Source organism: Balaenoptera acutorostrata, chromosome 11 (assembly GCF_949987535.1).
Source record: "Balaenoptera acutorostrata chromosome 11, mBalAcu1.1, whole genome shotgun sequence".
Classification (NCBI taxonomy): domain Eukaryota; kingdom Metazoa; phylum Chordata; class Mammalia; order Artiodactyla; family Balaenopteridae; genus Balaenoptera; species Balaenoptera acutorostrata.
In genome coordinates this window covers 53,852,531-53,874,677 of record NC_080074.1, presented here as the reverse complement: position 1 = coordinate 53,874,677, position 22,147 = coordinate 53,852,531, and the positions used below count along the sequence as shown (strand labels likewise).

General features: G+C 37.8%; 1 protein-coding gene and 1 long non-coding RNA gene across 3 annotated transcripts in view; one reads left to right on the top strand and one right to left on the bottom strand.

The window, feature by feature from the left end:
- SRGAP1 (SLIT-ROBO Rho GTPase activating protein 1) overlaps window positions 1-22,147 on the top strand; it is a 279,839-nt gene that overhangs the window by 244,315 nt on the left and 13,377 nt on the right. For both annotated transcript variants that reach the window (XM_007179740.3, XM_007179741.3), the window contains exons 16-18: window positions 8,863-8,968; window positions 11,747-11,971; window positions 14,769-14,848. In XM_007179740.3, the coding sequence (XP_007179802.1) occupies window positions 8,863-8,968; window positions 11,747-11,971; window positions 14,769-14,848 (411 nt within the window). The remainder of the gene's footprint in view (window positions 1-8,862; window positions 8,969-11,746; window positions 11,972-14,768; window positions 14,849-22,147) is intronic.
- Window positions 6,855-18,644, bottom strand: LOC130709195 (uncharacterized). The gene is made up of 4 exons (XR_009009690.1): window positions 18,583-18,644; window positions 13,442-13,548; window positions 10,013-10,180; window positions 6,855-6,952 (listed from the first exon to the last, which is right to left on the bottom strand). It is a non-coding gene; the product is annotated as an uncharacterized LOC130709195 (long non-coding RNA).

Sequence of the window (22,147 nt, the reverse complement as noted above, 5' to 3'; positions counted from 1 at the left end):
TCTTTGGAATTGACCCCAGTTCTAGACCAAGGTCTCTTTTCCCATATTGCAATAGCTTCTAAATAAAATCTGTTTTTACCACTTTAAAAAAAAACAAAAAACAAAGCGGAACTGTACTCTCCTATTTGTAACCTACCTTCTTTTTGACTTATTTATTGTAGAAAATTTCAAACATCTACAAAAGGATACAGAAAGATATATTTATTTATAAATAATATAAATATAAATAATCACCCCACTTTAACAATTTCCATTTCGTAACTAGTCTTGTCCCACGTATAGTATACCCCTTGTATCATCCCTCTGACATCGATCATTTCATCTGTGTGTGTGTCTCTGGGAAATGACAGTTCTTTTCTTTTTTTATACAACATAGCCATAATACTATTCTCATACCTTAAAAAAATAACAGTAATTCCTTAAAATCATCAAATAGCCAATCAGTGCTTTTTAAAAATAATTGTTTAATATGCAACTAATATGTGATTACTGTAGAAAAATTAGAAAATAAGTAAAACAAATCATCTATAATTCTTCTGCACAAAGATAATATTAACCTTTTTAATATCTTCCCAGATTTTTTTCTATATATATATACCTATGTACTTTTTAAAGCAGCTTATTGAGACACAATTCTCATACCATACAATATATCCATTAACGTTTGCAATTCAGTGGTTTTAGTATATTCACAGGATTATGAAAATCACCACAATCAATTTTAGAACACTTTCCTGACTCCAGAAAGAAATCCCAATTAGCAAACACTTCCCATTTACTCATAACCACCACCAACCTCAGCCCTAGACAACCACTAATCTACTTTCTCTATATTTACCTATTCTGGCCATTTCATATAAATGGAATTATACAATATGTGGTCTTTTGTGACTGGATTAATTCATTTAGCATGTTTTCAAGGTTCATCCATGTTGTAGCATGTGTCAGTACTTTTTTAATTGTCAAATAATATTCCATTATGTAGATATACCATAACTACATACCTTTGATAAAAACTGTATCATGCCAAATGACTGCTAGTGAATGTAAGATTTCTTTTAGAGATGATGAAAATGTTCTATAATTGACTGACATTATGGTTGCTCAATTATGAGTGTACTAAAGACCACTGAATTATACACTTCAAATACGTGAATTATATCTCAATAAATCTGTTATTAAAAATTATAACATATTTGCTTTTTTAAACTTTTTAAATTTAATGATGTTATTAACATTTTTCCCACATCACTAAGTATTTCTCAAAACATAGTTTTTAGTGTCCATATAATGGTTTTTATTTAACAAATCGCCTAGTTTTAGAAATTTAGGTTGTTTCCAGTGATTTTGCAATTATACAAAAATACCATGATGAGCCTCTTGGTACATAAATCTGTTTGCCCGTATCTGATCGTTTTATGTAAAAATCTTTTGAACTCTTTTCCTGGCGCTCCAGTGTATGTTTTTGTTGCTAAAAATTCTTTCGGCTTTACTGCCATACATGGTAGTTTTCTCTCTGAACTCTATAAATTTCTGTTTCATGCCTCATAGTGATTTTCTCAAAGATTCCTTTTCTCCTTAAAAATGTTTAATAGGCTTAGTATTAGAACTGAACAGGTAAGGTTTCCTAGGCTAAGACTCAGTTTCTTTACTAACTTCAATATGGTAATTCAGCAGAAGGAGAGACATTATTTATATATTTATGTCTACAGTGTTGCTAGTTAACTAGGAAAGAGCACAATGGCTTAATTCACAGAATTCAAATCTATTAATGGTTAATTAGAGAGATTTACAAGCAGTTCATTTCTTACCTAGAAGAACAGCTGGTAAATCATCTCAAGGCTAAGCTAAGATCCATCCAAATGTACTAGAACATCTGTTTTTCTCTTTTCCTTTTATTCGCACACATACACTATTACACACAACTGATTGATACCTTGACATTATTAGAACCTAGCACTGAACCTAAAAAATACCCTGGAACTGTTAAATTCCCCTTGATTACTGCTTGTTGGGCTATGGAGCTCAGAAATATTTGTGTACCTGCTCTTACATAAGCCATTTCTAAATATGGCCATCAAGGAATTTCCTTCCCTGTCTTTATACGTAAGGATAAATTTGCATCTTGTGTTATCTTACTTGTTTTCTGACAAACACTTTTACAAATAGTGCCACAGAAGAACTGATATTTTCAGAGGAATGGCCATTAGAACTTTTTGCCGTTTTCTGAATTCACTTTGTGTTTGGTGGTGAATTTTCCACACAAGTTTACATAGATGTGTCAAACCCCCATGCTGTGAAGTTGGCATCCTGACATGGGAACCTTGCAATGCTAGGGAAAGAACATAAATTAGCCTAGGGAGCTTTGAGCATGTGACCGAGATTGGATGAATGCCACTTTTACCTAATTACATGAGATGCTGAAACGTGGAAACAAAGGCCATCATAAAAGAAATCCAGATGAAATACTGATTTTCCTCACTGATGACTTTTCTGAGGAGAAGAAAAGATCCATCTTTTCACGCAGCATAAAACTGTGAAAGACCATGTATTGCCACACTCAGAGCCAGGGGGGAATGCACGTTAATCGGAGTATCTGTAGCAACCATAAATTTTGACCCGCTAACTGGACTCAGGAGAGTTAATGAGTCATTTGCACGAGAGTGCGATTCCTGTAGAATGCATGCTGCAAGCCTGTTAAGCAGCCAGCCAGGTAACATCTGAGTCCTGCTCACAGCCATCGTGGTCTGGCCTTTGGGAGACATTGATTTGCTTCTGCTTCAGGAATGCCAGCAATTCTGTTTTGCTTTTGTTTATGAATGCCTGCCTCACATAACTTTATTTAGTCTTCTTGGTGTCACTTTTTTATATTCCTGTTGCTTTTCTCTCCTGAAATCTTCCTTTGCATCTCACAGAGCACCCCTCTGCCATTCTTTTTTTTATTGCAGTAAAATAGACACAATGTAAAATTTACCATTTTAATCATTTTTAAATGTACAGTTCAGTGGCATTAAATACGTTCACATTGTTTTGCAACTGTTACCACCATCCGTCTCCAGAATTTTTCTTATCATGCTGTACTGAGACTCTACCCATTAAACTCCTCCCTCCCTCTGGCTTCTGACAACCACCATTCTACTTTCTGTCTCTAGGAATTTGACTACTCTAGGTACCTCATATAAGTGGAATTATACAGTATTTATGTATGGCTTTTTGTGTCTGACTTAACTTCACTTAGCATAGCATCTTCAAGGTTTATCCTTGTAGCATATATTAGAATTTCCTTCCTTTATAAGGCTGAATAATATTTCATTGTGTGTACATACCACATTTTGTTTATCCACTCATCCATCAATGGACATTTGGTTATTTCCACCTCTTGGTTGTTATGAATAATGCTACTATGAAATTGGTATGTAAATATCTGTTCCCCAATTCTTTTTAAGTAAAAAAAAAAAAAAAAAAAACTGCCTTTAAGGAGCAGAGGAACTGAGTTTAGAACTCAGAAATAGAAACAATAGGATCTTGAATTAAGATGAAGCCTCTTGGAAGTAATACCTGTATTCTCTTCTAGCCTAAAAATGACAGGCCCCCTATGGAATTTGACAAATATTAAAGATCAATACTACATTGAGTGGTTCCTTTTGCATTCTTTCCTTTCCTTTTGTGCTTTAACTCTAGGACCCCAAAACTAGCTTTAAGATGCTAAAACCCTCTCCCTGATAGTTGACCTTAACCTTAAACTGAGGGGTAGTTGGAGAATCAGTAGACTTAACTCTTGAAACACTCCAGATCTTCTGTAAACAAAAGTTTTTTGCTACTTTGTTCTTAATCATAACCCCTAAATGACTTTATATGTGGTTGGAAGAGAGTAAAGGGTATTGCCAATCAGGGGGCCCATTAATGGGACAGTTCCTTTTTACAATTTAATATTTACAGATATATATTAAACGTTGTAATTGTTTGGCTTGAGGTATGATATAAAATTATTTATGCAAACAGTTTTTTTAATGACCAAAGGAATAGATGATAATCTCAATGTTTACTTTTTTTTTTTTTTTTTTTTTTTTCAATGTTTACTTTTAATAATGGGTCATAATCTGTATAATTTCGCCTTTGAGAGTTTTCGTTTGTTTTTTGAGATAGTCTTTCTATATACAAGTATGCTAAATCATCTTTTTATCTTTAACTTAAAGCAGCAACAACAGTCATACTTTTTTAAAAAGTCAGTTATCTTAGATAATAAACTTTTAACCAGTTAATTTCAGATATGAAACAATAATCCAACTATGCCTAAACCTATATAGCATTTATAGATGCAAAATTCACTCCACCAAACTCTCAATGCCTTGCAAATCATCTGTAGGTATTTCATCTTCCCTCTCTGTACAATGTGGGTTCTTCAAGTGTCCCATGAAGTTGTCATGAAAGAGAAACCAATTGCCCTGGGACATGTTTTGGTCCTACTGACATTCTTGAGACTGAATTAGGTGGAAATGTTGATAACTTGATTACTGAGTTCTTGTGACCTTAGTAAATTTATGCACCTGTTTAACAACTTCTTTTAAAGCCTCTTATTCCCCTTTTTCAGAAAAAAGTCAAGACCATTGTCTGGAAAGTATATTAAACAAAGTGCTTATACTTGATAGATGTGACACTGACTTACCTTGTTTGTAGTATTGTAATTTTTTCCATTTTGAAATACTTTACAAATAAAAAAGCAGAATATAGATGTTTTACTTCAATATTACTGAAATTACACTATTATTAGTTATAAGTTTATGTTGAAAACTTGTGTTACAAAAATATTCATTGAATGATAATGTTTGACTTACATTCTTTTTTCTCTTTTTTTATTTTTTATTTTTTATCGAAGTTAGTTCATTTACAATATTGCGTTAGTTTCAGGTGTACAGCAAAGTGATTCGGTTATATTTTTTTTCAGATTCTTTTCCATTATGGTTTCTTACAAGATATTGAATATAGTTCCCTATGCTCTACAGTAGGTCCTTGTGTTTGACTTACATTCTTTTTTTTTATGCTTTTTTTTTAACATCTTTATTGGAGTATAATTTCTTTACAATGTTGTGTTAGTTTCTGCTGTATAACAAAGTGAATCAGCTATACATATACATATATCCCCATATCCCCTCCCTCTTGCGTCTCCCTCCCACCCTCCCTATCCCACCCCTCTAGGTGGTCACAAAGGACCGAGCTGATCTCCCTGTGCTATGCGGCTGCTTCCCACTAGCTATTTTACATTTGGTAGAGTGTATACGTCCATGCCACTCTCTCACTTCGTCCTAGCTTACCCTTCCCCATCCCTGTGTCCTCAAGTCCATTCTCTATGTCTGCGTCTTTATTCCTGTTCTGCCCCTAGGTTCTTCAGAACCATTTTTTTTTTTTTTTAGATTCCATATATATGTGTTAGCATACAGTATTTGTTTTCCTCTTTCTGACTTACTTCACTCTGTATGACAGACTCTAGGTCCATCCACCTCACTACAAATAACTCAATTTCATTTCTTTTTATGGCTGAGCAATATTCCATTGTATATATGTGCCACATCTTCTTTATCCATTCATCCAATGATGGACACTTAGGTTGCTTCCATGTCCTGGCTATTGTAAATAGAGCTGCAATGAACATTTTGGTACATGACTCCTTTTGAATTATGGTTTTCTCAGGGTATATGCCCAGTAGTAGGATTGCTGGGTCATATGGTAGTTCTATTTTTAAAGGAACCTCCATACTGTTCTCCATAGTGGCTGTATCAATTTACATTCCCACCAACAGTGCAAGAGGTTCCCTTTTCTCCACACCCTCTCCAGCATTTATTGTTTGTAGATTTTTTAATGATGGCCATTCTGACTGGTGTGAGGTGATACCTCACTGTAGGTTTGATTTGCATTTCTCTAATGATTAGTGACGTTGAGCATCCTTTCATGTGTTTGTTGGCAATCTGTACATCTTCTTTGGAGAACAGGTCTTCTGCCGATTTTTGGATTGGGTTGTTTGTTTTTTTGATATTGAGCTGCATGAGCTGCTTGTATCTTTTGGAGATTAATCCTTTGTCAGTTGCTTCATTTGCAAATATTTTCTCCCATTCTGAGGGATGTCTTTTCATCTTGTTTATGGTTTCCTTTGCTGTGCAGAAGCTTTTAAGTTTCATTAGGTCCCATTTGTTTATTTTTGTTTTTATTTCCATTTCTCTAGGAGGTGGGTCAGAAAGGATCTTACTGTGATTTATGTCATAGAGTGTTGACTTACATTCTTTTTGAGAGTTTCTGAAATCCATTTTCTCAAAGGTGTTAGCTACAGTTCCAGCTACGGCATACTCAAAGTTGGGAATGAAAGTGATTTTTCCCAGGAATCCTGATAAACTGTTGTTTTACAAACTCCTCAGTGGTTAAGTGAGAATATTCCTAATATTTTTTCCCCATCTTTTCACCTGTGGAAAATAAATGAAAAAATAAAATACCTTATTAACATGGTGGTTTGATAATAAGTGGAAAGCAGCTGAAGTCAGCACTCAAGATTCCAGGGAAATGAGGCTTGGCATGAGTAATTCAGGCAGTGGTTCTCAACCTTGGCCGCATAAAAGAATCTCAGGCATCAGCCTTTTAATAAAATCTTCCCAAGTGATTCCAAGTCAAGGTTAAGAACTGCTGGTTTAAGAGGAATTAGAAAGGGAAACTTGAGTTAGGAGAGTATTATGATGGTTCAAGTTAGAAATAATAAAGACTTAAGTTAGGAAGTTAGCAGTGAGATATCCAGTGGTAAAAACAACAGGACTTATGTCCCAGACAAGGGAGAAAAATGAAGCAAAGATACCATCTTCATAGACGTGGTGGTCCTAACCTTGAGACTGGATGAGGTTGCCATGGAAGAGAACCAAGTAGAGATCCTTAAAGGATAACCACATTCATGGATGGGAGAGGGTCCAAAAACCTGAGAAGTGGGAGGAGAATCAATTGGCTGTAGTGGTAGAAGCTAAGGCCTGAGATTTTCAAGTAGGATATATGATTATCTCAAGAGCAATTAAGAACAGTGTAGTAACATGAAATCATAGTAAGCTTCAAAATGTTTTTGAAATAGTCTCTGAAATATTTTTCTCAAATGTATGCTTATTGGATATCTTCAAAGTTATACTTTATAGGGACTTCCCTGGTGGCACAGTGGTTAATAATCCACCTGCCAGTGCAGGGGACACAGGTTCGATCCCTGGTCCAGGAAGATCCCACATGCCATGGAGCAACTAAGCCCGTGTGCCACAACTACTGAGCCTGCGCTCTAGATCCCGGGAGCACAACTACTGAAGCCTGTGCGCCTAGAGCCCGTGCTCCACAACAAGAGGAGCCACTGCAATGAGAAGCCTGTGCACCGCAACAAAGAGTAGCCCCCGCTCGCCACAACTAGAGAAAGCCTGCGTGCAGCAACAAAGACCCAACGCAGCCAAAAATAAATATTTTTTTTTTAAAACTTATACTTTATAAAGGTACTTTGAAATCCAAGAAAGATAGCCAGACTTACGAAATAGAAAACAGTTTCTAATTCTAGTTCCACCTTTCTAGCCAGCTGACCTTGGGTAAGCCACTTACCCAGTGCTCATTTTGCTAATCCATTGAACAGGGATGCTAGTGCCGGCCCTGCCTACTCCACAGTATTGTTTTCTGCATTAAATTAGATAACAAATGTGAAAATGCGTTGTAAAATGTAGACCAGTATACAGAAGATGGATTATTAGCACTAACCTTTTTGCTGTTATTCACAACACTTTAGTATTGAGAAGCTCTGGAGAATTTATATTCCTAATAAAGAGGTAAAATAATACTAGGAAGTCCAAGGTCACCTTCTGTTCAGGGAGCTCACCATCCCACAGGGAAAACAGGATAAGGAAATATATAACTATAAACACCAGGGCAAAAGTTCTGTGAGATCAGGAATCATATCACTAATGTTTTTTTTTGTTTTGTTTCAGTTTTAAATTTTATTTATTTATTTATTTATTTATGGCTGTGTTGGGTCTTCGTTTCTGTGCGAGGGCTTTCTCTAGTTGCGGCAAGTGGGGGCCTCTCTTCATCGCGGTGCGCGGGCCTCTCACTATCGCGGCCTCTCCCATTGCGGAGCACAGGCTCCAGGCGCGCAGGCTCAGTGATTGTGGCTCACGGGCCTAGTTGCTCCTCGGCATGTGGGATCTTCCCAGACCGGGGCTCGAACCTGTGTCCCCTGCATTGGCAGGCAGATTCTCAACCACTGCACCACCAGGGAAGCCCCACTAATGTATTTCTAATGCCTAACTTAGTGCTTGAAACCTAGTAGGCTCTCCTAAAATATTTATTTTTAAAATTTGATGAAATAATATAATACAAGGTAAAAGGTCATATAAATAAAATATTCGGATAGTTTTGAGGAAGAGGAGATTCAAAACCTGGCACATTGCCTGAGTAATAGTAAAGGACAAACACATGATGAATTAATGAATCACGGAGAGGGAGAGGTGTCACGTCCCAAAAAAGTTACCTGAGTTAACATGCAGCAAAAAGGAGTTTAAACCATATCAGATGCAAAATGTAGAAATAGCAGCAAGTGAAAAATGATTTTTAAATTCAGAAGACTCTAAGTTGCTGAAGGCCAAGACCATGGAAATCAGAAAACAGTGATGGGTCCGAGGAGACACCCTCGGAAACGGTGGTACACCCAAGCTGATCACTTATTTGCTTTATTGGTTACGACTGCAACTCACCCAAAGGCAAAGTCTTGCTTATGTTCAGACATGTACCTGAAATTTGGGTGCTACAGTGTTCTGCTTTAAATGTGGCCAGTGAAAGCATCCTGACCATGTGCTCTTCTGTCTATAGGAATAGATAATCTCTATGAGAGGGCGCTTCACATCCGCAAACTCCTCCTGACCTTGCCCAGGTCGGTCCTTATAGTGATGAGGTACCTCTTTGCCTTCCTCAATCAGTAAGTACCATAATTCTCTGCCAAAATGCTCATCTTAATTCCATTTGCACCCCTCTGAGTTCTTTGTTCTTGGATTCTGTAACATGTACCTTGGGTTCCATTTATCAGCAGAGCTGAAGAGGAAATGATTGAATAGAGACTGAAGGTGCATTTTTCCTCAGCAGATCAAAGTCATTGTGGGACCTACCTTAAATAAGCCTTGTCGCCAGATGCAGAAACTGTGGCCATAATTGCAAAAAATATACAAGTATTACTAAAAAGAGCACTTTTCAGTGAAATACGTGTTTTTCCAACTTCCATCCAAAGCCAATGTCATAAATGTTTTTGTTAAAATGATGTAAACCACCTGCTCACTGCAGAAAATTTCTGTGATTTTTAAAGTTGTAGTCAGGGAAGGAGGGAAAATGTAGGTGAGATTTATACACAAATCCAAAAAAAGAATTTTCTGCAAATTCAGTATAATGAGACCTTGTCAAAAAGATGATATTTCTAAAACATTCTCTAAAACAATGTAACAGAAATCTTAAAAATCACTGCATTATTTTCAAGGAAACTTTACTCTTTTAATTTAGGCAACTTGATTTTCAGTTGTGTCACTTGTAGATACATGGGCTCCATTATAAGAACATCTTCCCCAGGTCCTATCTAAGAGCCCCCTTACACTTCAGCGTTTCAGTTAAATAATTGGAAATTAAAAATCCAGGCAGAGTAAGCTTGGGGAAATACTTTCTCACTCTAGCATGAATTCTCCCTTCTTAAAATTAGGATATTCTCTCTTCTCTATTTCACTGGAAGTTTTAAGTTCTTAAAAGCCATGGGGAATTATTACAACCCTGCTAACTCTTCCTGAAGTCATACCCATTCAGGCTGACCCCCTGCAAGCCAAGTATCCTAAAATAGGGAGATGCTGGCAAGGAACCATACAGAATGGAGCTAAAGCATTCACAAATGACATTTGTACAGAAGTCACCCCCTGGAAATGAGCAGTATCTAGAGAGACGGGTATAAACTATTTTAGGTTAAATACATCCTGTAAATTTTTACCTTTAAATAAGCCTAGTCACCCAGGCAGTTGTAAAAATCTGAAGGTTTGCCATCTTCACCTTTAATTGCATGTGCCTCTCCTTCCCCAACATGGAGCACCTTGCATTCCTGCTGGTCCTCTCCATGCTGCCCCTACCGAATTTTCCTGATACACCTGAACGAAACCAACTGTGAACGAATGAACCACAATGGATTAGGAAAGCAGACTGACCATGAATCAAGAAAGTTCTCAAAACCTGAATCTAATTCACCGTGTATCTCAACAGAATGGCCACCGTGCCATTAGTCAGACGGTTGGCATTGCTTCCAGCATTTCTGCCCAAAGATGCCCCTTGGTTCCCTGCATCTGCCTTCATGCAGAGGCAAGGCCCGGCCTCTAGGGTAGGATGCTTGGGACAGGAATTTGGGGAGAAGAAACTATTCTCTTTTAATTGTAAAATCAAAACACGTATGTAACATTTTTATGTCAAGTTTTTGCTCTTCAAGCCAGCACAAAATTAAAGACCCAGAAAGACTGTGACTCTCCCCACTGAGCTTAAGTGGGTCTTTTGAAAATTAGACCATTCTTATTCTGAATCTCACTTTTCCTTCCTGCATTCATTTTCAAGATGATCTGTAACATGATCATTGGCTGTTATTTGTGAACTGTTTTTAAGATTTTATGTTTGAGAGATGGCAGAAGGGAAAGACATATGTTACCTGTGGAAATCATGCTTTTGTATTTTCCACTTTCTAGGCTATCTTATTTCCAAAACAGGGTAAAGTATCATGTCACATGGTATCTCAGTTTCTTTGTGTCTGTCAACACCTCACAAATATAGAGTCTCTTTTTTTCTCCTTCCATTTGTCATCTGTTCACCTGGATTTTACATTTCCTTTCAATGTTGACATTCTATACACTGAAAGATAGATTCTCTAGATTCTCCCTGGAACAGCACCTTGCCCATGTGTTATGAGGCATAGCAGTAAAGAGCTGGCTTATTTTCAGTCACCTGTGGAAAATATCTCACAAATAGCCATTGGACTGAATTTAGAAATTAGTACTAGACAACTGGAAATCTCCTCAGAGCTTGTAGCTTACCAGCTTTAAATGGAATGCAAGAATTGAGGATTCTTTTCCCCTTCTCTTGCACTTGTGTGTTTTATGACACTGGTTGTCACCTAGTGTTGGTAGTCATACCCAAAAGCAAATTACAAAGCCTGGAGTTGCTTGCTTTCTCTCAATGGGTACAAAGAAAAGGTGATTTGTTTTCCTCCAGACTCTCCTCAAGATTTATGGGAAAAAACTGAAATCTGAAATGTTTTTGGTTAGTTGGAGGACAATTTTAGAGATCTCCATAAAGCTTTATAGAGATCATTGCTGCCCCTCCCAGATTTACTTGAGCAGCATTTACAGCCTGACCATAATGTTTACAAATGAAACTCATTTACTTGATCCTTCTCTCCATTGTAGTAGAGGTTATCTTAAACTCCCTTGTGGCTTTAAAAAATTCCACTTAAGCAAACAGGATTTATGTTCCCCTTTCAGTTTCTACCAAGTTGAAAGGTTGTAAGTCGCTTTACTTTCTTTGGAATTTGCTGAGCCACCTTAAAGTAGGATGGAATATCATTTTATTCTAATAATAAAAACCAAATAAAATCTTTTAGATCGGTATTTTTAGAATAGGAAGTATCTTATTAAACATTGATTTTCTGTTTTTCTCATGTTAACTCCTTTCTTGCTTCTTTTCGTAGTCTTTCACAGTACAGTGATGAGAACATGATGGACCCTTATAACCTGGCCATTTGCTTTGGACCCACATTGATGCCTGTCCCAGAAATACAGGATCAAGTGTCCTGCCAGGCTCATGTGAATGAGATTGTCAAAACCATCATCATCCACCATGAGACTATTTTCCCAGATGCTAAAGAGCTGGATGGCCCTGTTTATGAGAAATGTATGGCTGGAGATGACTACTGGTAAGTCCAAGAATTTTAGTCCTTCTCCCCCTGGAAGAATTATGGAAGTACACATATCAACTTAATTAAGAAAAAGAACTGACTATAAGCTGCCAGTGCTTCCAATTAAAAAAAAAAAAAAGCAGCAGCAGCAAGAACACTTGAGATACATTAGAATACGAAAATCCATGACAACACTGGCTCCTTATTATGGAATTTCATATTCATCCCTCTCTTTTCCCCAAGCACAACATCTTTATAGATATATCCATCCTATCATGACTTTTGTAGAGAATGGTTTTGATATATAGAGCTGTGTTAATTTTTACTGCTATATCAAGAAAAGATAACTGATTGAATTGACAGATTTCATTTTTATTCCTAAGTAGTTTTTTGTTTGTTTGTTTGTTTTTTAACATCTTTATTGGAGTATAATTGCTTTACAATGGTGTGTTAGTTTCTGCTTTATAACAAAGTGAATCAGTTATACATATACATATGTTCCCATATCTCTTCCCTCTTGCATCTCCCTCCCTCCCACCCTCCCTATCCCACCCCTCTAGGTGGTCATAAACCACCGAGCTGATCTCCCTGTGCTATGCGGCTGCTTCCCACTAGCTATCTATTTTACGTTTGGTAGTGTATATATGTCCATGCCACTCTCTCACTTTGTCACAGTTTACCCTTCCCCCTCCCCATATCCTCAAGTCCATTCTCTAGTAGGTCTGTGTCTTTATTCCCGTCTTACCACTAGGTTCTTCATGACCTTTTTTTTTCCCCCTTAGATTCCATATATATGTGTTAGCATACTGTATTTGTTTTTCTCTTTCTGACTCACTTCACTCTGTATGACAGACTCTAACTCCATCCACCTCATTACAAATACCTCCATTTCATTTCTTTTTATGGCTGAGTAATATTCCATTGTATATATGTGCCACATCTTCTTTATCCATTCCGAAGTAGTTTTGAGTCTATATAAAGTATTTCACAATTCTCATTTAAAAGGAGCACTGTCAACCAAATGTGTTTTCATTCTGACTTATTTTCATTTTCATTCTTACCAATAAACGTTATCCTAACCAGTTATGGTCACTTTGAGCAAATGTATTATCATATTGTTGGGATAAAAATGTTTTAATATGGCAGTGTAGTCACCTCCCAATGAAGTATAAGAATGAGGGGTATAGTCAATTGAACAATCCCAAAGGTAAGGAACCCTAAAATGTTTATGTTCACTATTCGATATATGAGTGCTGGCTTCTAAGAAATCATATACAATAAAAGTGGTTTTGATTCCTTGAGCCCCTACCGCGTGCCAGCTTCTCAGTGCATATGATCTCTTTTATTCCTCACACCCACTCTACCAAGTAAGTTAAGAGAGGCCAAGGAGCCTGTCCAATGGCTAGGGGTTACTGGACGCAGCCCAAGTCTTGTCTGATTCCAAAGTCCACACGAGTCTTCCCACTCAGCAGCTGCCTCCCAGCCTACCTCGGAAATTGCTTTGTGCGGCTCAGACTCAGGAGCAGCTGGAAATAAATTTGTCTAAGTCCTTCATTCTGGACCCTCCTCCGGACACTTTGTTTCCCACTGCCTTCCTGGAGATTAAGTAGAAGTAGAATAAGTAGCTGAAAGATCTAAATAACTCAGAGTACACTTATTTTTCACTTAAACCACAGTATATTCTTAAACCACGGATGATCCTATGCCTTAAGAAAATTGAGAGTTGACTATTTCCACAAGTACTGCTAAATTAACAATAAAGCATGATAGATTCTAGTTTTATAGTATATCTAGCAATTTTATGTGAAATTCAATTTTAAAATATTTACTTGAGCACTTACTACATGCACATACTGACTAAGCTTGGCTCTGGGAAGATAAATGAATAAAACTCAGCCCTGGTGAGATTCAGAATTTTATTTTCCTAGTTGTATTTGCTTCAAGGCCAGTGTCAGTCATGTTTAGTATTTCCAGATATTCAGGGCTATGTCAGTAAGTTCTGTTGTCTTGTTCATGTTATCACAGAGCAAGTATGTGGATGTCTGGTCGATCTTATTTGATGCGTTGTGTTCTAGAACTTTTGTGTTTGCTCCATTTTTACAAACAGGGTAAAAGCCCCATAATAAAGAGTCTTGCAGCCAGTAACACGTGCTTGATTATGTCCTTCTCCCATACATAGTGTTTTTTATGGGTATCGCTCATTTTAAACAGAAAGTCAGTAATATAGTAGTCATCTTTGTCCCCCAATGCCAGCAATATAAATGGGCTTTTACAGTAATGTCAGGTTTGTATTTGTAACCATTGCATTCCATTCATCAGCATACATTTGAGAAGAGATAGTGGCAATGTTAAAAGGATAAAATCTGACTCTCAGATACAAAAATGAACATGTGTCTAGAAAAGATAAAAAAGATACTACAATCAATTCAAAGCAGAAACCGAAGAGCCATCCATTTTTATGCAGTCGGGAATACTGCAATGAATTTGCAAAAGCTGGTGTATCCATGGGGCAATAATCATATTCCACTAGAATTCAACAAATTTTCATTTTTATGGATAAGAATTATTTGTAATACTATCAATTTCCTACAAGTTAATTTTGTCTTTACAGAGTTGTAATGTGTCAAATATGAAGGTACATACACTCCCATAGGATTAGAGAATCCTAGAGGCACCAGCATTCCGCTGAAAGGCTGTCCAGTAACTCCTTTGCCATTCCAAAGTCTTATTATTTTTTTTTTTTACAGTAGCAATTGTTCATCTTTGAAATGCTTTCCACTTTGGCTTCATATGAATTTCTATTTCCGCTCCTCAGCGACAGCCCGTACAGTGAGCACGGTACATTGGAGGAAGTGGATCAGGACGCTGGTACAGAGCCCCACACCAGTGAAGACGGTATGCACTTGTGCCCATGCTACTATAAAATTAGTCTTTATATCCATTTTTTAAGAATTGCTTATATTAAGAATTCAGTAGATACAAAAGAATACTTACTAAATATGCGTAAAGTGCGAAGAATAACATTACAATGAACACTTGTGGAACCACCACCAAGTTTAAGAGAAAGGTATCATTACCTTTGCACTTTCCTGAACCCATTGCCTTCTTTACCCCTCCAGGGTAACCACTATATGTTTGTACTTTTAAGTGATTTATTGTTTCATTTTCTATTTTCTTGAACTTTTCATAAATGGAATCATATGTATATATTTTTCATGATTTTTTTCTACTCAGTATTATGTTTCTGAAATTCATCCATTGTTGCATGCAGTTATAATCATTTATTTACCTATATTCCATTGTATTTATTTTATTATTGATGAATATGTGAGGTGTTTTCTATTTTTCTTGCCATTAAAAACAGTGCACCTATGAACATTTTGAACATGTATCCTACTGCAAATGTAGAGTTTCTCTAGCATACACACACGTAGGAGTAGCATGTCTTCAACTATTTTTGAAAATGGTTGTAAGGATATCCACTCCCACCAGCAGTGTCACAGCCTTTCAGTTGTACATAGTCCTCAACACTTGATTTTTTTTTTCCTTTATTTTTTTTTGGCTGTGTCGGGTCTTAGTTGTGGCACACGGGATCTTTGTTGAGGCACGCGGGATCTTTCATTGCGGCGTGTGGTCTCTTCGTTGCAGCACTGGGGCTTCTCTCTAGTTGTGGCGTGCAGGTTTTCTCTCTCTAGTTGTGGCGCACAGGCTCCAGAACGCGTGGGCTCTGTAGTTTGTGGCACACAGACTCTCTCATTGAGGTGTATGAGCTCATTAGTTGTAGCCCATGGGCTTAGTTGCCCCGCAGCATGTGGGATCTTAGTTCTCTGACCAGGGATCAAACCTGTGTCCCCTGCATTGGAAGGTGGACTCTTTACCACTGGACCACCAGGGAAGTACCAACACTTGACTTTATAAAATATTGTAATCTTTGCCAATATTGTCAGTGTGTAATGGCATCTCATTGTGATTTTAATTTGCATTTCTCTGATTACTGATGAAGATGTTGTTTTAAAATATAGTGTATTAATAGAAAATTTGAGGTATGGTAAGGCCAGAAGATTGGGAGATGATCGCCATTGAAAAGATAATTTGATACAGTTCCTAAGAGGAGGGGACATATCACACCTCAGGGGGCCAAGGAAAGCACCAGGGTCAGTCAGGAGGCAGAGGGAGAGGAACAACCGGGTAAGAGCTTTTATTGTGGTTTCCACAGAAAGGAACACGAGAGGCAGGGTAAGCAGGGTTAGGATTGCCTAGTTTGAACAATTTCAGTGGGCTCTGGGGCTGTCTCTGGTTGTCTGGTACCTGGCTGTGAAGTGATTGGGGCAGACAGATAGTGGCCCAAAGTGTGAGAGCCCCAGCGAGGAGGTAGTTGGGATATAGGCTCTGGATCGGTTGGTTTGTATTTGAAAAGCACATTCCAGGTGAGTTGTTTACCATCCCTAGGAATTGGCTAACCCTGGGAGGGACAGTCCCTCCAGGGGCAGCAAGGCCTCAGAGGTCACACTACAGAAAATGAAAAACATGGTTAATACAGATATACTAATTTTTGTATGTTTAGATTTCTTCTTTGTGAAATTCCTATCTTTTGCCCATTTAGGGCCTACTTGCCCACTATTATTTTCTCTGGGCTTTTTTTGCTCAGTTTAGTTTGGCTTTGTTTTTTTCTTATTTATAAGAGTTCTTTGTGAGTCTGGATCAGGTCTTTTATTGGATATATGATTTGCAAATATCTTCTGCTCTGTAACTTGTCTCTCATGTGCTTATTGTGTCTTTTGCCAAACAGAGAATCTTAATTTTAAAGGTGCTGAATTTACCAATCTTTTCCTTCATGGTTGTTTCACTTTGCATCTCCTTTAAGAAATCCTGTGCCCTGAGGTTAATGAAGAAGTTCTTCCATATTCTCTGCTAAATCCTTTCAGGTTTTGTTTTTCACACACAGGTCTTAATTCTACCAGGAATTTATTTGGAGGTATGGTGTGAGGTAGGGATTTGTTCCTTTTTTTCTCCATATGGATGCACAGTTGTCCCCACTGTCTCAGCCTTAATTGTCCTTTCTCTACTGCTCCACACCTTTATCATAAATCAAGTGTCATCTCTGCATGAGTCCGTTTCTGGGCTCTGTTCTTTTCCATGGGTCCACTTGTCTATCCCTACACCCCTGTCTTAACTTCGATACCTTTTTTTTTTTTTAAAGATTTATTTATTAATTGATTGATTGCTATGTTGGGTCTTTGTTTCTGTGCTAGGCTCTCTCTAGTTGTGGCAAGCGGGGGCCACTCTTCATCACAGTGCACAGGCCTCCCACTATCGTGGCCTCTCTTGTTGCGGAGCACAGGCTCCAGACGTGCAGGCTCAGCAGTTGTGGCTCACAGGCCTAGTCGCTCCGCGGCATGTGGGATCTTCCCAGACCAGGGCTCGAACCCATGTCCCCTGCATTAGCAGGCAGACTCTCAACCACTGCGCCACCAGGGAAGCCCAATTTTGATACCTTTTAATAAATCTTAATATTTGGCAAATCAAGACCTCTGAATTTGTTCCTCTTAACAATTCTTGGCCTTTTTCACTTAAATTTTAAACTCAGTTTTTCAAGTTCTTGAAACAAGCAAACAAGGAAAAAAACCTAAAAACCTGTTGAGGTTTGGACTGCAATTGCACTGATCCTACATATATTAATATGAAAAAAATTGATATTTTTATAATATTCAGTCTTCCAATCCACAAACACCTTTCTAGTTACTTAATGTCTCCCAATAAACTTTTATACTTTTCTCTGTAGTGATCATTTTTTTCTCTTTCTAACTTCTTACGTTTAATGTTTAACATTACTTTAGCTGTCAGTTTTTTCTTAGTACCTCTTTAGCTGTATGCATAATCCTTTTATTCTCTCTTTAGTTGTGACTAATCTGCTTTAAACCCATTCACTGTGTTTTTATTTTAATTTTTTTTTCTACAAGTTCTGTTCAGTTTACTTTCATATCTACTTGGTCATCTGCTCTTTACTTATAATATTAATCCTTTCCATTGTTTTAGATTATGTGTCTAATCATGCTAATATCTGAAGTCTTCCTGGATTTGTTTTTGTCGGCTTTTGCTCATTGAATCTTACTTCCAGTGTGTTTCATAAATTTTTTACATATTTCTTAGAACTTCATGGAATTCCTTTATGTTGAGTTGAAGGTATGTCCCTCCAGAGAGGGTTTTCATTTACTTCTGCCTGGTGCATAACCAGCTTGGGACCACATTAGATTTTTAGTTTGAGATTTTTTCAGCCCACCCAGGTAGTGTGAACTTAAACTGCAAACCTGCCAGAGGACTGAAATGTGGTTGGGATTCTCTAAGGTGATTTGTTTCCCAAGGCTTGAGATAGATTATTTCCTTAAGTCCAAAGTTGGAGTGGTTCTCCATATGGATGCACAAAGTATGGAGAGTGAGAAGGGAGGAAGATTTCAGAACTAGAAGTCCACTGTGACACAGAGAGTTTGATCCTTTTGTGGGGCTTAGATTCTCCACACTGGGCAGCCCCTGGACCTAGTCTTTTGTGCAAAATAAAGTTTAAGTTAACCAGGCAGGGAAAATGCCCTCCAGGCGAACTCTGACTTAACATATGCTAGTGTTCTGTTTACCTTGGTGGGTTCCCACATTCATCAGGTTTTTGGTCGTTAGTATTTTTCAGGGTCATAATTAATGTGATTACAAAGATTTTTTTTTTTAATCCAACATTTTTAGTTGATTTCAGCAGGAGGGTTATCAGGGTGTCTAGGTCCACCCTCTGCTTTAAAAAAAAAAAAAAGTTTCTTTGTGTGTTTTTTTAATATATATATTAATTTAGTTTATTTATTTATTTTTGGCTGTGTTGGGTCTTCGTTGCTGCACACAGGCTTTCTCTAGTTGTGGAGAGTGGGGGCTACTCTTTGTTGCGGTGCACGGGCTTCTCATTGCAGTGGCTTCTCTTGCTGCGGAGCACGGGCTCTAGGCATGCGGGCTTCAGTAGTTGCAGCACGCAGTCTTGGTAGTTGTGGCTCACGGGCTCTAGAGCACAGGCTCAGTAGTTGTGGCGCACGGGCTTAGTTGCTCCGCGGCATGTGGGATCTTCCCGGACCAGGGCTTGAACCCGTGTCCCCTGCATTGGCAGGTGGATTCTCAACTGCGCCACCAGGGAAGCCCCTGTGTTTTTAAAAGTAGGATAAATTGACATTTTTAGAACTTAAGTTAGAAGAAACTCTTTAAAGTGAGAGCTTCTATTTCTGTGGTATTGCTTTTGAAAGTCTCTGAGCCCTCCCTCTGCCACTCTCCATTCTTTTGTCTTGAGTTTCTGTGTTTCTTTGTGATTCATTCCTTTTTCACTGATGACTTCTCTGAGTGTTTCCTTGCTTGCCCCAGTGGCAGGAAAAGCCCAAGACAAAGCCCCAGCCATCTCTCTTTCCAAGCATCAGTCTCACCACCGCACCATCTGTCAGTTGTTCTTACCTCTTGGCTACAAAAGAGCAGCTTTGCTGAGGGCTCTGTGTTTGAGATAATATTTTGATCATGTTCACCTGATTTTGCTGGAAAGAAAAGCGTTGCTTACAAAGGACAGATACCCTTGCCCACAGCCAGACTCTAAAGTCCTGTAACTAAATTAACTAGAGTATTGATTGTCTCTTTTTGATCATCTAGGTATTGTATTTTCTTTTCTCTGTCATGGTATCACTAGAGAGAGTAGCTTTTGTTTCCAAAAGACAGGCTGTCACAGAACAAAATCATCATCTGCAAGGGCAGTGGGTAACAGATCTAGGAGAGAAAGTATCAGGGACAGCAAGGTCCCAAAGGGGTAGTGTGATATACTAGCACTTTGTATAAAATTACAAGAAATGGAAATATAAGACTTGATAGCACCAGGCAGTCAGAAAATCAGCTTTGTTGAATTTTCTTTCCCTTTGCACAAAATTATAATTGCCTTGTAGGAAAATGAAGTTATCGTGTTCACCCTTATTAATGTTGTTATTGGCAGCAGTAGCATTCTACACAGTCTCTGCAGGACCTTTAAAGGACTGTGTGACCCTATATGAGAGGGGTCTGGTGTGTCTCCATGCCCTGAGATCGATTTGCTCTGCGATGATGAGACTCAGATGTGTATAAATAGCTGATTGATTGACACTTGCCTGTGAAATTTCTCTCATGGGAGTAGAAAGAGTCAAAATAATGAAATTGCTCAGAATTACTAGTTGATGTAGTAGGATTACCAGTAAAGTGTACTTCTGATTCATCTGGTCATTCTTTTGTAACGTCTTTACATTTGAATTATATAAACAGAGTCTGATAATCTTGTTGCTAGTTGTTTCAAAGAACAAAAAGAGATAATGAGCATAGAGGGCATGATGATGAAATTATGATACAATATGTATATATCTATTAAGTAGTCTTAAATCGCCCTTGGCCAGTGTTGACAGCGTAAGACTGAATGGCATTAAAGAATATTAATAGTTCTCTCTTCTTTTCCCTTTGACAGGTACATAGGTTGTATGCTATGTTATGCTGTTATCTTTCCACTTTTTTTTCAGTAAAACAATTTAAACGTATGGGTGTGTCACATAAGAATTTGCAAACTACATATCGTGAAGCTCTTTTTGGCATGAGTTCACTGGCATGACTTCAGTCCTCCATGGATGTTTATTTGTGTCCCCTATACCACAGACAGGTTTATTTCTGTCCCCCAGGGCAGTGGTTCCCAACATTTTTGGCACCAGGGACCGGTTTCGTGGAAGACAATTTTTCCACAGACCGGGGGCAGGGGAATAGTTTCAGGATGCTTCAAGCACATTACATTTATTGTGCACTTTATTTCTAGTATTATTACATTATAATATATAATGAAATAATTACACAACTCACCATAATGCTGACAGGAGGCGGAGCTCAGGTGGTAGTACGAGCGATGAAGATGTAAATACAGATGAAGATTTGCTCGCTCGCCTGCCGCTCACCTCCTGCTGTGCTGCCCAGTTCCTAACAGGTACTGGTCCATGGCCCGGGGGTTGGGGACCCCTTCCCCAGGGAGAACTGGGGTAAAAAATTTGGCATCTGTCATTTCAGTTCAAGCAGGATTTATTCTTTCCGTGCAAGTTTAGAACAGACTATAAAGTCAGTCTCCTTGAATAAAAGTTCTGTTTCCTCCTCTATGAGCAGACTTGTGGATATTTAATAAAGCTGCTATTTATTGTTTCATTAAAATATAATTTTAGGATGGAATATCGGAGTGTTAACATACGTTCTAAAAGTTATCAATTATTAAAGGACTTAAACTATTGTTTTAAAATTATTTTTACACCTACTTTGCTGAGAAGTATACTATGTGCAGATCATAGTGTTGTGGCTCTGCCATATGAAATATTATTCACCTTAAACATTATCCACTAGCAAAAAGATGGGGCTTTTTTTTTGGTCTTTATTTTAAATATAGAGCTGAAATTCACCCAGGCCCTTCATATAAGGTAAACCCTAAGCTTTTTCAGTATGTTTGTTGATTTTCATGCTCTTGCCATCCCAGAGGATGTTTGAACTTATCAAGTGAGGAAGAAGTTTAGCTGGCTATCCAAGGATTTCTTGTGTAGTTATTTCATATAAGTACAACAGATATTGAAGATATTGCAGTAAACTTTGGGAAGCAATAAACTCTTAAATGGAAAGGTTACCAAGGGAAATAGAAGATAAAAGTTCCTTACAAAATATTTGACAGGCAGGTTTTAATCTATTATGTGTGCATATATGCTAGAGTATTTGGAAAGTAATACATGCTCAGTTTTTAGCAAATGAGGTATTGTTCATTGCATAGACAGATTTCTCTAAGCATATGCCACTTGTACTGACCCTTTTTTGTTCTGTTTCTTATTAATTAGCAGTTTACTCACCTGTTGTTGGTAGCAGGGATGAGGATGGGGTGATACTGGGAGAGGGGAGGTAGGATCATAAAGCCCCCAATTTAGGGCTTTTTGCAATAAGCTGGATCACAAAAAGCAACTCTTGTAGTTGTTTTGAGTAGTTTGTCCTCTTATTTGCCTGTAATATTTGTGGTCAGAATTAGAATAGAGCTGAAATTCCAATTCTAGGCCCAGAGCTTGATAGCTTTTTTCAACTTTTAATTTTGAGGTCATTGTAGATTCACATGCAGTTGTAAGAAACGCAACAGAGAGATGCCATACACCCTTCTCC